General features: G+C 42.9%; 1 protein-coding gene across 2 annotated transcripts in view; it reads right to left on the bottom strand.

Annotated features, from left to right (window-relative positions):
* The window catches only part of LOC121460285 (transient receptor potential cation channel subfamily C member 4 associated protein), a 73,293-nt gene that overhangs the window by 17,027 nt on the left and 42,685 nt on the right, over window positions 1-13,581 (bottom strand). Inside the window, exons 8-9 of one of the 2 annotated variants that reach the window (XM_041670594.1) lie at window positions 7,027-7,212; window positions 3,453-3,595 (exon numbers count right to left, since the gene is read on the bottom strand). In XM_041670594.1, coding sequence (XP_041526528.1) covers window positions 3,453-3,595; window positions 7,027-7,212 — 329 coding nt within the window. Of the gene's footprint in view, window positions 1-3,452; window positions 3,620-7,026; window positions 7,213-13,581 lie in introns of both variants that reach the window. The other variant, XM_041670593.1, reaches the window with a different exon arrangement.

The following is a 13,581-nucleotide window of genomic DNA, read 5'->3' as shown; positions in this document are numbered from 1 at the left end:
AAAAGAGAGACATGATGGTCTTTAACTTGTTTTTGTTATTGTATGTGTATGGATGTTTTGTCTGCATATACACCTATGCATCACATGTGTGCCAGTGCCAATTAAGGCCAAAATAAGTGTCAGCTCCCCTGGAACTGAATTTATATACGGTTGTGAACTGCCATGTAGGTGCTGGGATTCAAACCTGAGTCTTCTGGAAGAGTAGCCACTCTTCAACACTGAACCATTTCTCCAGTCCCAAGAAAATGTTCTTAAATCACAAGAAAAAAAAACCAGCCGGGCGGTGGTGGCGCACGCCTTTAATCCCAGCACTCGGGAGGCAGAGACAGGCGGATCTCTGTGAGTTCGAGGCCAGCCTGGTCTACAAAGGGAGTTCCAGGACAGGCTCCAAAGCTACAGAGAAACCCTGTCTCGAAAAACCAAAAAAAAAAAAAAAAAAAAAAACAACCTTATCATATGGAGAGAAATTTGTATCTCAAACAATCCTGCTTTTCCAGACAGGCAAAGGAGTCAGAGTCTTAGCTGACTCTGGCACCTGTGACTGTGTCAGTTCACAGCTGGTAGGTGCTATTTCAGGAGGGTCAAAGATCAAAAGGAAGGATCTATTGGAGGAAGCAGATCACTGGGGACAGATCCTTCAGAGTACCTTGTCCCTTGCCCCTCCCTGTCTTTTTCTCTGCTTCTTGGCTGTCACAACAGAGACTGTTCTGTTGTGTACCACTCTTCTTGCCACAAGATACCTCTAACAATGAGTTGAAATAAATCTTCCTCATCCAGACAGCTTTCCATAGTGACATAAAACCCTGATTAAAGAAAACACACTCAGCTGAATAAGAGATTCTAACTGGAGCTCAAAAGATCAGAGTACCATAGAAAAGCAGATCATAGAGACAGACTGCTCATGAAGCTTGGAGTGGTAGCAAACGCCTTTAAGCCCAGTATTTGGGAGGCAGAGGCAGGTGGATCTCTGTGAGTTCAAGGCCAGCCTGGTCTACAAAGTGAGTCAGGACAGCCAGAGTTATACAGAGAAACATTGTCTTGAAAAACAAAACAACCCAAAAAAACCAAGCCGACAAAAAAAAAAAAGTCTATTCATGAGGTTTCAATGGGCACAGGATATAGAGGTCATTCCCAATACAACCTGGTAAATAATTATATTTTGCCCATATCCTAAAGTTTTTTAAAAATATTTATTTATTTATTATGTATACAATATTCTGTCTGTGTGTGTTTGCAGACCAGAAGAGGGCAGCAGACCTCGTTACAGATGGTTGTGAGCCACCATGTGGTTGCCGGAAATTGAACTCATGACCTTTGGAAGAGCACTCTTAACCACTGATCCATCTCTCCAGCCCCTATCCTAAAGTTTTATGGGACACTGAGTTTAAAGGTGACAGGCTAATTAATTAGGAGGAGGAAATTTTAAGACAGCATAGCATTTGGGTTGTGGCATGGTTACTACTGGCTGCTTTTAGCTAATTTGACAGCGAAAACTGGGAGCAAAAAGCATAGAAGAACTTTTTTTTTTTAAATATTTATTTATTTATTATGTATATATACAATGTTCTGTCTGTGTGTATCCCTGCAGGCCAGGAGAGGGCACCAGACCTCACTACAGATGGTTGTGAGCCACCATGTGGTTGCTGGGAACTGAACTCAGGACCTTTGGAAGAGCAGGCAATGCTCTCAACCACTGAGCCATCTCTCCAGCCCCCCTAGAAGAACTTATAAAACAAAGTGGGTTAGCCAGAAAAAGAAGGAATTGAAAGTTGTGGATAAAGAGGATGTGGTTGGGAAAGAGACTGGTGGCCATTAAAAAGAAGCCAAGCACTATGCACAGGCCTAGAAAACACAGGAAAGCGCCTAACAGGCAGCTCCAGGGTTAGAATGATCCCATCTGCCCCTAAGGTCAGAAGCTCATTGGAGCACTCTGCTGAGAGCAGACAGTGGTCAGGGTGCTTTGCTCACACAGGGCTATCTAGGAAGTACTTCCCAGACACTAAAGACCACTATAGCTGTGGTCCAGGGGGACCCAGCTATTTCCTAACTTAGCAGCACACCTTACTACTACCACTCGCAGGGTGTTAGTCTTTTGCTTTGTTTTTATGACAGTGTCTTGCTATATAGCCTAGACTGGCTCTGAACTTGGTATCCTCATGCCCTCTCTTCTTGAGTGCTGGGATTATCGATTTACAACACTATGCCCAGCTCATGTGATGCTGGTTTTTTTTTTGGCACACAGCATGCAAGAGTTATGGAATCATTGAGGCTTTCATTGAAATTTCAAAAGGCCTAGAGGAGGGTGGTGCATGAACCCAAGCTGTGATGGAGACCCCAGGATGTATCTATAGCAACTACAGAAGAAAGTTGCAGACAAATGTCCAGGAGAAATGCCATGAAGGCAGAAATGACAAGGTCACAGGGCAAGGCTCTCAAGTCATTGGAATTCACTTAAAGACACTGCACACCCCATTCTGAACACAGGGCTACGGGTTTAATGGTTTCTCTGTTGAGTTTCAGCCTCACTTTCATCTAGCCCTTCTTTGTCAGTCATCAGGGCCCCTGACTTTGGTTCCCAGCATCCATGTCAGGTGGCTCACAACTCCAGCTCCAGGGAATCTGGTGTCCTCTCCTGGCTTCCATGGGAACCAGCACATATGTGGTGATACAAACACACACACACACACACACACACACACACACACACACTTTTTTTTTTTTACAAGGTTTATAACAGTGAAAGGCTTGGTGCTCAGTTGCTCTACTGCACCTACATGACAGGCCTTTTTTAAAAAGATAATGTTTTAATTTTTTGAGTCTATAATTACATCATTTCTTTTTTCCCTTTTCTCTCTCCAAACCCTTTCATGTATACCTTCAATTTCACTCTTTCAATTCATGGTCTCCTTTTCTTTAATCGTTGTTATAGAAATATATGTGTGTACACACACGCACAGACTATTTCTGAATACATAAATACAACCTGCCGAGTCTATTACTGTTACTTCTATGTACGTTTTCAGTGCTGACCATGTGGTATTAGATAACCAATTGCAATTGGTGTGCCCTTCACAGAGTCAGTTTTTTCTTAACATAAGGTGTCTCTGTGTCGTTCCTGTAGTGGGACTCACTATGGAGACCAGACTTGTCTCTGCCTCCCGAGCACTGGGATTAAAGGTGTGCACCACCACGCCTGGCACACAGCGTATGTCTTTAATCTTACATTACTAAAATAAAGGTCTTCTCTTGGCCTGCACAGTTGCTATCTAGAACTGCTGCCTGAAGCCCAGAGCAGATGCTCCAGTCTCTAGATTCAGTCTGGTTTCCTTACAAGGAGGCAAATAACCCACAGCCTCTGCTGAGCTAGAGAGTGTGCAGGTGCACCTAGATAACTCACAGGTTATGCGGCGTCTGCTCTCACCCCGCCTGCTCTGAGGCTGGGGAGCACCCACCTGGTTTCGCTGACGTCCCATCAGCAGCACACAGAGGACATAGAGCACTTCCAGTTTGTACATGATCTCATGCATAATCTTCATGGACTGGGGCAGCTGGGTCCTGGCTGAGGTATGTGGCAATGCATTCTCCTCTGAGGTGCCTAGAGGGGGGAACACAGTGGAGGCTGGCACAGCCCCGTAAGAAGGGTGAGGCTCCTGAGGGAACCTGCTCTGCCCACAGGTGTGCTGTGAAGAAACTGGGATTAAGGAGCCGCCAGACCAGACCCAACCCTCACTAGACATTTTAAAAGCTAGGAAACCTCCTTATCCACAGGAGCAGCTTAGAAAGCCAGGGAAGGCCTCCGCAGTCTGTACTCCCAACATCAGGTACAGCATTCCCACACAGCCACCGAAGCAGCCTCTCCCTGTTCTTGTCAGCAATCAGACAGTCAGATGCCTGGCAGCAAATTGTGGAGAACATTCTTCAGGTCTGCAATGGCTAAGTGCTGTCTACATCGCTAACAAGATTTCCCTTTAGGTAATCGCTCTCATTCACTTCATTGCCCATGTAACAAGAGTCCAGCCCTGGATTCTTAGGAAGAGCTCTGACAATGGACGGTGATACGAGAAGATGACAGGAAGCGGCATGGCACAGGAGCTAAGAGCACAGATGCAGAGCCAGGCTGCGGTCTAACCACAGGCCTGGCTGCGTGCGGTGGGGAAGCTGGATGACTTCTCGGTGCTTCCTAGTCATCCTCTTTTGTGAGACAGCGGTGACGTCAGTAGCAACTCCCTGCTACTGTTATAAGGATGGAAAGAACCGACATACGGAAGGTGCTTACAACAACACCTGCACGAGTAAACAACACGCAAGGATGGTAAATAAAGTATAAAACCAGTTCCGCTCTGCTAATACTTGCCTGTTGTAATTTAGAAATTAAAAAAGTTAACTAACACAAACTGTGCCTATTAATAGGACATATTATATGAAGTTTTGATAAGATAGACACATACATATACATTGCTTAACAAATGATTTAATAAGTTAAATATTATCTTCTCAAAGTTTTTTGGGGTATAGGGTAATATAGTATATACTTGTTTTCTATAACCACAGGGCAATAACCCACTGGAACTTTCTGTTTTTATTTTTATTTATTTATTTTGTTTTTTGATATTGGGTTTCTCTGTGTAGCACTGGCTATTCTGAAACTCACTCTCTAGATCAGGTTATCCGCCAACTCAGAGATCTGCCTGTCTCTGCCTCCCAAGTGCTGGGATTAAAGGTGTGTGCACCAATGCCCAGCTTTTGTTTTAATTAAATTAAATTAATTAATTAATTTGAGGGAAGGTCTCACTCTGTAGGCCTGGAACTTGCTATGTGGCTCAAGATAGCCTTGAACTCAGACATCCACCTGCCACTGCTTTCCATGATATCTGAGCAGACAGGGACTCCTCATTGCCATCTAACTGTAAGGTAGACACTTGTGCTCTCTTTTTGGGTTAGTCTGTGTGCGCTGCCTGGAACTCAAAGTGTCAACAGGCAAAGCTAAGGAAAAATTATCACTAAAAGCAATTCTAAGTAAGAAAATGGAATCCATTTAGTACACTTTTCTCTACACAGGAGAAAAGCATGATCCACCCCATCCCCACTGGATACCCTCACCAATGGCCACAACACTGGTCTGAGGAGACTGGGTGGCAGCACACAGACTCTTGCCTTGGTAAACCACTTGAGCCCTTTTTTTAAATTGGTTTTCCAAGACAGGGTTTCTCTGTGTAACAGTCCTGGCTATTTGGCTGTCCTGGCTCTGTAGAGTGGGCTGGCCTTGACCATTCTTATTTAACCTGGCTCTGGAGAGCTCTGGAAAGGCCTGAAGGAGGACATGGCTATGGGAGCAGAGGTCCAGACGGTACACAAGTGGTGCCAGACGTAATGAGTATCCACGTGGGAGAGGGAGGTCCATTTGGTACACAGAGAAAAGGTGGGGTGGGGTGGGGAGTGAGGAAGAACATGAGTATGAATTGTCACCTTAGAGGTTTAATTTGTATTTTTTAATGGCTAAAGTTGCTGGGCAGCTTTTCATGTGTGTTCAGCCATTTTTTCGTGTTTGGAGAAATGTCTATTTAGATCCCTGTCTGTATTTTGGAATGAATTGTCTCTTTATTCCTCCTCTATGGGTGTTCTTTATATGCTTTGTTTTTAAATTCATGTGCATGTTCATGTCTGTGTGAGGCCAGGAGAGGGCTCTGGATCCCTGGGAATCAAATTCAAGTCCTCTAAAAGAGCAATAAACAGCCAGGTGGTGGTGGCGCACACCTTTTATCCCAGCACTCAGGAGGCAGAGGCAGGTGGATCTCTGTGACTTTGAGGCCAGCCTGGTTTACAGAGCAAGTTCCAGGACAAGCTCCAAAGCTACAGAGAAACACTGTATCAAAAACCCAAAAAACAAACAAAAACAAAAAAAAAAAAAAGAAGAAGCAGCGGTGTTTTTAATTGCTGGGTTATTTCTTCAGCCCCATGTTCTTTTTATCATTTAATTAATTAACTCTTTTGGTCAGCACTTGACACTGAACACAGGGTCGCACATGTGCCAGATAAATCACATCCCTTGACTTCTCTATACATTCTATATTCAAGTCCCTTATTACACATGTGGTTTGCAGAACTGTTCTGTTCTGTGGGTTTGCCTTTTCTGCTTCTTAGTGATGTTTTTAAGACTTTTACGAAGTCTACTAATCTCCTTGCTGTGCTCAGTGGCACATCTGTTGAAACCACGGGAAAACTCGTCAGGAAGACCTTCCCTTCCATGTGCTATGCACTTCATATGCTTCCCAAAGGCACCCTGCATACCTGCCTAAAGACTAACAATGAGATCAGAGACATGCAAATCGTCTCCAGCGTCCCTAAGGGAAACCTCTATAGGCAACAGGCCACATTCTCTCCTGAGGAGGCTGCTAAATTGGATGTAGAAGTTTTTTTTTGGGGGGGGGGATCTTTAAATCTATAAACATAAAATATTAACTGTAACTTTCTTTTCTTGTGATCTCTTTGGTTTAGGTATAATGGTAAAACTCTTTTCAAAGAATAAGTTGAGAAGTATTTGCTTTATGGAAAAGCTTAAATGTTGGTAGAATTCACCCGTGAAGCATGTGATATGGGTTTTTTTTTTTTTTTGATTTTTCAAGACAGGGTTTCTCCGTAGCTTTTGGTTCCTGTCCTGGAACTAGCTCTTGTAGACCAGGCTGGCCTCGAACTCACAGAGATCCGCCTGCCTCTGCCTCCTCCTCTGAGTGCTGGGATTAAAGGCGTGTGCCACCACCGCCCGGCGTGATATGGGGTTCTTAACCTGAGCTTCTTTTGCTCTCCTAATTCAATCCATTTATTTATTATATAAATTCAGATTTTTTTATTTCTTCTTTTCATGAAGTGAAGTGGAACTTATTAAAGTTTTAATATAGTCCTGGTGTAGGACCACTTTAAGGAAAATCCTACTGTAAGCAACTCCTGAGTCTCCACAAAAAGGAGACCAACAACGTTTCCAAGGGGTCCAGAAAAAACCTTACCCCTCAGGGACCCCATAGAAAGTACCTTGATTGTGTTCAGACTCCTCACTGGCCACTCTCATCAGGGCGTCCAGCACCAGCGCGTTGTCCAGCCACGTGTACCACTCCTCCAGCTCCTGAAGGAAGCTGGCTGTGCCCGTGGACTCTGACACTTTTCGAGTTGCCAGTTTGCAAAGCCGTTCCACGAAGCCAGGGATGCTGAGGAGAGCAGCTGCAGGAAGAGAAAGGGAAGGAACTTACAGAACAGCTCTGCAGCCCTGAACCATGACGGGGACCGCTTGTTCCTTTGATTTCTGTTTCCTTCTGTTGGGATGGAGTCTCTGGGGCCCAGGCTGGCCTTGAATTCCCAATCCTCTGCTTCTACCTCCCAAGTGCTAGGATTATAGATAAGTGCTACCCCATCCAGTCAGGAAAGACTCTACTGTGATAGCACCTAGAGCTATCCTCTTAAAAACAAAATACCAAGGGGCTGGAGAGATAGCTCAGAGGCTTAAAGAGACTGCGCTTCCAAAGGGTCTGGGTTCAATTTCCAACACCACATAGTAGCTCTCAACTATCTCTACCAGTTCCAGGGGATATGATGGCCTCTTTGAGCACCAGGCACCCATATGGTACACAGACATACATGCAAGCAAAACACCCATATACATAAAATAATAAAAAATAAGTAGCCAGGCATGTTGGCGTACACCTTTAATCCCAGCACTCAGGAGGTAGAGGCAGGTGGATCTCTGTAAATTCGAGACCAGTCTGGCCTACAAAGCAAGTTCCAGGATAGCTAGGGCTGTCTCGAAAACAAACAAACAAACAAACAAATAAACAATGAAAATGAAATGTCAAGCCAAAATAAAATAGCAACAAACTTTAGAAACAAGTTCAGATTTTAGATGTGCAAGAAACCTGGCTCTAAGTAGGGATATAAATAAAAATATCTTTATGCTTTTTGTGAGTATATGAGTTAAATTTTTGGTAATTTTTTCATTAAAAAATACCCAGTCATATACACAAAAATATCTGTATTAAAGGGATGAAGAGACAGCTCCATCAGGAAGTGTCTGTCACACAAGCATGAGGGCCTGAGGTCCACCCCTCACACCATCTAAGAAGTTGGCCCTCAGAGCCAGTCTAGCCTAACCAGCAAGCCAATGCCTCCCCGATTCCTCCCTGCAGACTACAGGAATTTGATAGAGGTGTTTTCTCAACTGAGGTTTCTCTTCCCATTTGACCCTAGCTGCATGAAGTTTACAAAAAACTAACAGGACAAGATCCCCAGTAAAGAATCTTGCCTCAAAATTCAAGGTGAACAAGCCCTGAGGAAGAACAGCCAAAGATGGTGTCGGGCATATGTGTACATGCACAAACACACAAACACACACACACACACACACACACACACACACACACATCTGTATATATTCAATGACATTCTTTTTGTAATGGTACAAATATGGAGATCACTAAATGTCTATCATCAACAAACTGATCATATATGCTAGTTCCATAGAGAACACAACAGACTCTTAAAATGATGACACATATTTTTATATAATTCTCCAAAAACTTGTTAAGGAGAAAAATACAAATTATTAAACAATGTGGATTTAAGCTCATTTTCCCCCAAAAATTAATTAATTAATTAATTAATTTTATTTTTTGCTTTTTCGAGACAGGGTTTCTCTGTGATTTTGGAGCCTGTCCTGGAACTAGCTCTTGTAGACCAGGCTGGTCTCGAACTCACAGAGATCCGCCTGCCTCTGCCTCCCGAGTGCTGGGATTAAAGGCGTGCGCCACCACCGCCCGGCTTCCCCCCAAAATTTAAAGAACAGAAGCAGGGCTGGGGTGTAGCTGGGTGGTGAGCACATCCAGGCTGCATCAGGCCCTGTGTTTAATCCTTAGCACCAGGAAAGAAGAATGGAAGCATATACTCCTAGTTTCACAGTGGCTGCTTATGAACAAGACAGGACAGAAACAACACTTCAAAGACCGGGTGTGATGGTGAGCATGGTTAAGAATGTTTGCTGGCCTTCCAGAGAACCCAAGTTCATTTCCCAGCATCAGCAATGAGAGGCCTCTAATGCCAGTTTCAGGGAATCTGATACCCTCTTCTGGTTTCTAGGGAAACCTACACATGCATGGCATACACAATATAATACACATTTACAAAAAACAAAATAAAATCTTTAAAAAGAACTAGATGTGTTCAATGCAATACCCATCAAAATCCCAGCAAAATTCTTCAAAGACCTCGAAAGAACAGTACTCAACTTCATTTGGAAAAGCAAAAAACCCAGGATAGCCAAAACAATTCTGTACAACAAAAGAACTTCTGGAGGCATCACATCCCTGACTTCAAACTCTACTACAGAGCTACAGTACTGAAAACAGCCTGGTATTGACATAAGAACAGGAGGACCAATGGAACTGAACAGAAGACCCAGATATCAATCCACACATCTTCGAACACCTGATATTTGATAAAGAAGCAAAAAATATCAAATGGAAAAAAGAAAGCATATTTAACAAGTTGTGCTGGCATAACTGGATATCAACATGTAGAAGAATGAATATAGATCCATATCTATCACCATGCACAAAACTCAAGTCCAAATGGATCAAAGACCTCAAAATAAAGCCAGCCACACTGAACCTTATAGAAGAGAAAGTGGGAAATACACTTGAACACATTGGCACAGGGAACCACTTCCTAATATAACCCCAGCAGCACAGACACTAAGAGAAACAATTAATAAATAGGACCTTCTGAAACCGAAAAGCTTCTGTAAAGCAAAGGACACAGTCAACAAGACAAAACAACAGCCTATAGAATGGGAAAAGATCTTCACTAACCCCACATCAGACAGAGGTCTGATCTCCAAAATATACAAAGAACTCAAGAAATTGGACACCAAAAGATCACATAATCCAATAAAAAAAAATGGAGTACAGACCTAAACAGAGAACTCTCAACAGAGGAATCTAAAATGGCTGAGAGACACTTAAAAAAATGCTCAACATCCTTAGCCGTCAGAGAAATGCAAATCAAAACAACTCTGAGATTTCATCTTTCATCTGTAAGAATGGCCAAGATCAAAAACACTGATGATAACTTATGCTGGAGAGTGTGGGGAAAAGGGAACACTTTTGCATTGCTGGTGGGAATGCAAGCTGGTACAACCCCTTTGGATGTCAGTGTGGCGCTTTCTCAGAAAATTAGGAAACAACCTTCCTCAAGACCCAGTAATAGGGGCTGGGGAGATGGCTCAGCGGTTAAGAGCATTGGCTGTTCTTCCAGAGGTCCTGAGTTCAATTCCCAGCAACCACATGGTGGTTCAGAACCATCTGTAATGAGATCTAGTGCCCTCTTCTGGCCTGCAAACATATGTGCAGACAGAACATTGTATATATAATAAATAAATAAATCAAAAAAAAAAAAAGACCCAGTAATACCACTGTTGGGTATATATCCAAAGGATGCTCAATTGTGCCACAAGGACATGCGCTCAACTATGTTTGTCATAGCCAGAACCTGGAAACAACCTTAATGCCCCTTGACTGAAGAATGGATAAGGAAAATGTGGTACATTTACACAATGGAGCACTACACAGCAGAAAAAATAACAGCTTGAATTTTGCAGGAAAATGGATGGAGCTAGAAAACATTATTTTGAGTGAGGTAACCCAGACGCAGAAAGACAATTATCACATGTACTCACTCATAGGTGGTTTTTAAACATAAAGCAAAGAAAGCCAGCCTACAAACCACAATCCCAGAGAACTTAGACAACAACGAGGACCCTAAGAGAGACTTACATAGATCTAATCTACATGGGAAGTAGAAAGTAGAAAAAGACAAGATCTCCTGAGTAAATTGGGAGCATGGGGACCTTGGGGGAGGGTTGAAGGGGGGAGGGGAGAAGCAAGGAAGGGAGCAGAGAAAAATGTAGAGCTCAATAAAAATCAATTAAAAAATGAAAAAGAAAAGAACTGGATGTGTAACTATTGTGGAATATTCCTTTACACTGTGTGAAGATATGCCACTATGATTGGTTCAATAAAAAGCTAAATGGTCAATAGTCACATAGGATTTTGGGGCAGAGAGAATGCTGGGAAGAAGGCAGAGTCCTAAGTCAGATGCAGAGGAAGCAGGATGTATAAGAGATAAGGTAATAAGCCATGAGTCATATGGCAGCATGTAAATTAATAGAAATGTGTTAATTTAAGTTGTAAGAGCAGATAAGAAACAAGCCTAAGCTATCGGCTGAGTTTTCATAATAAGTCTTCAGGTGGTTATTTGGGAGCTGACAGGCGAGACAGAGAAAGACTCGCTACAGATGGTACCCAATGTGGGGGCATGTATTTCTGTATAAAACCTGAAAAAGCTTTAAAAAGGGTTCCAAACATACAAAAAAAGGAGCCAAATGTGGCTTCCTAATCCCACAGTCTCTCATGGGGCTGTAGTACAGAGATGCATCTCCCAGCTGCTGCTGACAGGCTTGAGCCACCAGCACGCCATGAGCTAAGGTGCACGGTAGTTTAAGATCTTGCTCTTGCAGAGAGAAAAGGCTACAGATAAGCAGTAAAGCAGGTTTAGACAGAAAAAAAAAAATCTCTAAACAGGTTACAATTTGTTTAAAATGTGTATAGGCTTAAGAAAAAAGGAAAATGGATAGAGATAGTCACAAATAAAAAACAACAAGCCATGTTGTTGGGAAGGGAAATACACAGGGAGTCCGGATCCTGTACGGTGTTGTATTTACTTTAAATATTTTGATTGCTGATGAGCAAACAATAGCTGCTGAGAGACACTGGATTATAAAAAAACTACTAAATTAAACCAACCTATATATTTTTAAAATGTTTTAACTTTAAAATGGAAGTAAAAATATGCTACATTGGAGAAGAGGTTATGCTTTTGTTTCCACAGAAAATGAAAGGCTGTTGATTCATTTAAGGTTGACAGAGATCAGGTTTGATCAAGGAAGACCCCCTGTTTTCTGAAGTACCAAAAGGTGTTACTCAAGCTACTAGGGGAGAACGGCCTTCAAAATCTTATTCAGCTGTGGCTCCTGGATGCTATACTACTGACCAACCAGCAACAGTGCCCATGGGTGTACAAGTGGCAAGTCAATAGTAGGGTAACCAACCGCTTTCTAATTGGAATGGAAACTGCTCTATAGGAGGGACTCTATGTTTGAGTCTGTAAGCCTGATCAGAAACCAGTGGCCATGCAGGTCACAGACCACAGGGGGGAAGCTACTGCTGCTGTTTTTACTAAATGGACACAATGTGCTTATTAAACAGGTGCCCTCAGCTTTGGTCCGAGAGGCTCCCTTTTACAGCTGGTAGTATGAACTGCACAGATTCATAACTAGTCAAAGTGCTGAGAGCAAAAGATGCCTGAATGACATGCCATAAACTGGCATCCTTAGAAGAGGGCAGAAAGAATGTAAGAGTGATAGAGAGGCCGGGCGGTGGTGGGGCACGCCTTTAATCCCAGCACTCGGGAAGCAGAGGCAGGCAGATCTCTGTGAGTTCGAGGCCAGCCTGGTCTACAAGAGCTAGTTCTAGGACAGGCACCAAAAGCTACAGAGAAACACTGTCTCGAAAAAAAACAAAAAGAAAACAAAACAAACAACAACAACAAAAGAGTGATAGAGTGAGGAGGGGAGGGAAAAGGTTGCTATCTTGGATGCATAACACTGCTGCTGCACTCTTGATCTCACAGCAATTCTGCTTACCATAACAAGACCTGCACACAGCGGGTCTACCAGCAGCAAGTCATGGGGTGGGGAAGAGCCTACAAGGCCTCATTATCCCTAAGGACTTATAAGCAGATAACAATACCTAAAATGGAGGGGCTCATTAGCTCTCACCCCTATTTGAGTATCTATAGGGAATTAATTGTTGCTGGGGGAGAGGAAAAGATTTTCTTCGTGGTATAACCACTGGTAAGAGACCAATGTTCTTGCAAATGAACCCTCTTCTAGGATCCTGTAAAATAACAACAACACAACACCCCAATAAAATGTAATGACAACGGGAGGCAGAGGCAGGCGGATCTCTGTGAGTTCGAGACCAGCCTGGTCTACAGAGCTAGTTCCAGGACAGGCTCCAAAGCCACTGAGAAACCCTGTCTCGAAAAACCAAAAAAAAAAAAAAAAAAAAAACAAAAAAAAATGTAATGACAAACACACAAGCATGGAACAGTAAGGGAATGGGCTGGAGTGGGAGGGGAACAAGAGAGTATGAGGAAAGGCTACAATAAAAGCACATTATACACATGTACGAAAATGTCATGAGCCGGGCATGGTGATGCATGCTTTGAATCTGAGCACTTGGGAGGCAGAAGCAGATGCATCTGCCTATAGGTGGGAGGATAGCCTGGTCTACATAGTGAGTTTCTACATAGAAACAGGGCTACATAGACAGCTTCTGTCTCAAACCAAAACCAAACCAAAAAAAAAAAAACCTTAGTTATACTGAAATTATTAATTATTACATTAATTTATGTTAATATAAGATGAATGAAACAAATACTGAGTGTGGTGGTGCAGGAGAATCCCATGTTTAGGGACAGTCT

This window comes from Microtus oregoni, unplaced genomic scaffold (genome assembly GCF_018167655.1).
Source record: "Microtus oregoni isolate MIOR12 unplaced genomic scaffold, Mior012 000020F_ref0000438, whole genome shotgun sequence".
In the NCBI taxonomy this organism is placed as follows: Eukaryota; Metazoa; Chordata; class Mammalia; order Rodentia; family Cricetidae; genus Microtus; species Microtus oregoni.
The sequence above is the reverse complement of the archived record's forward strand: the minus strand, read 5'-3'. Positions and strand labels throughout refer to the sequence as shown.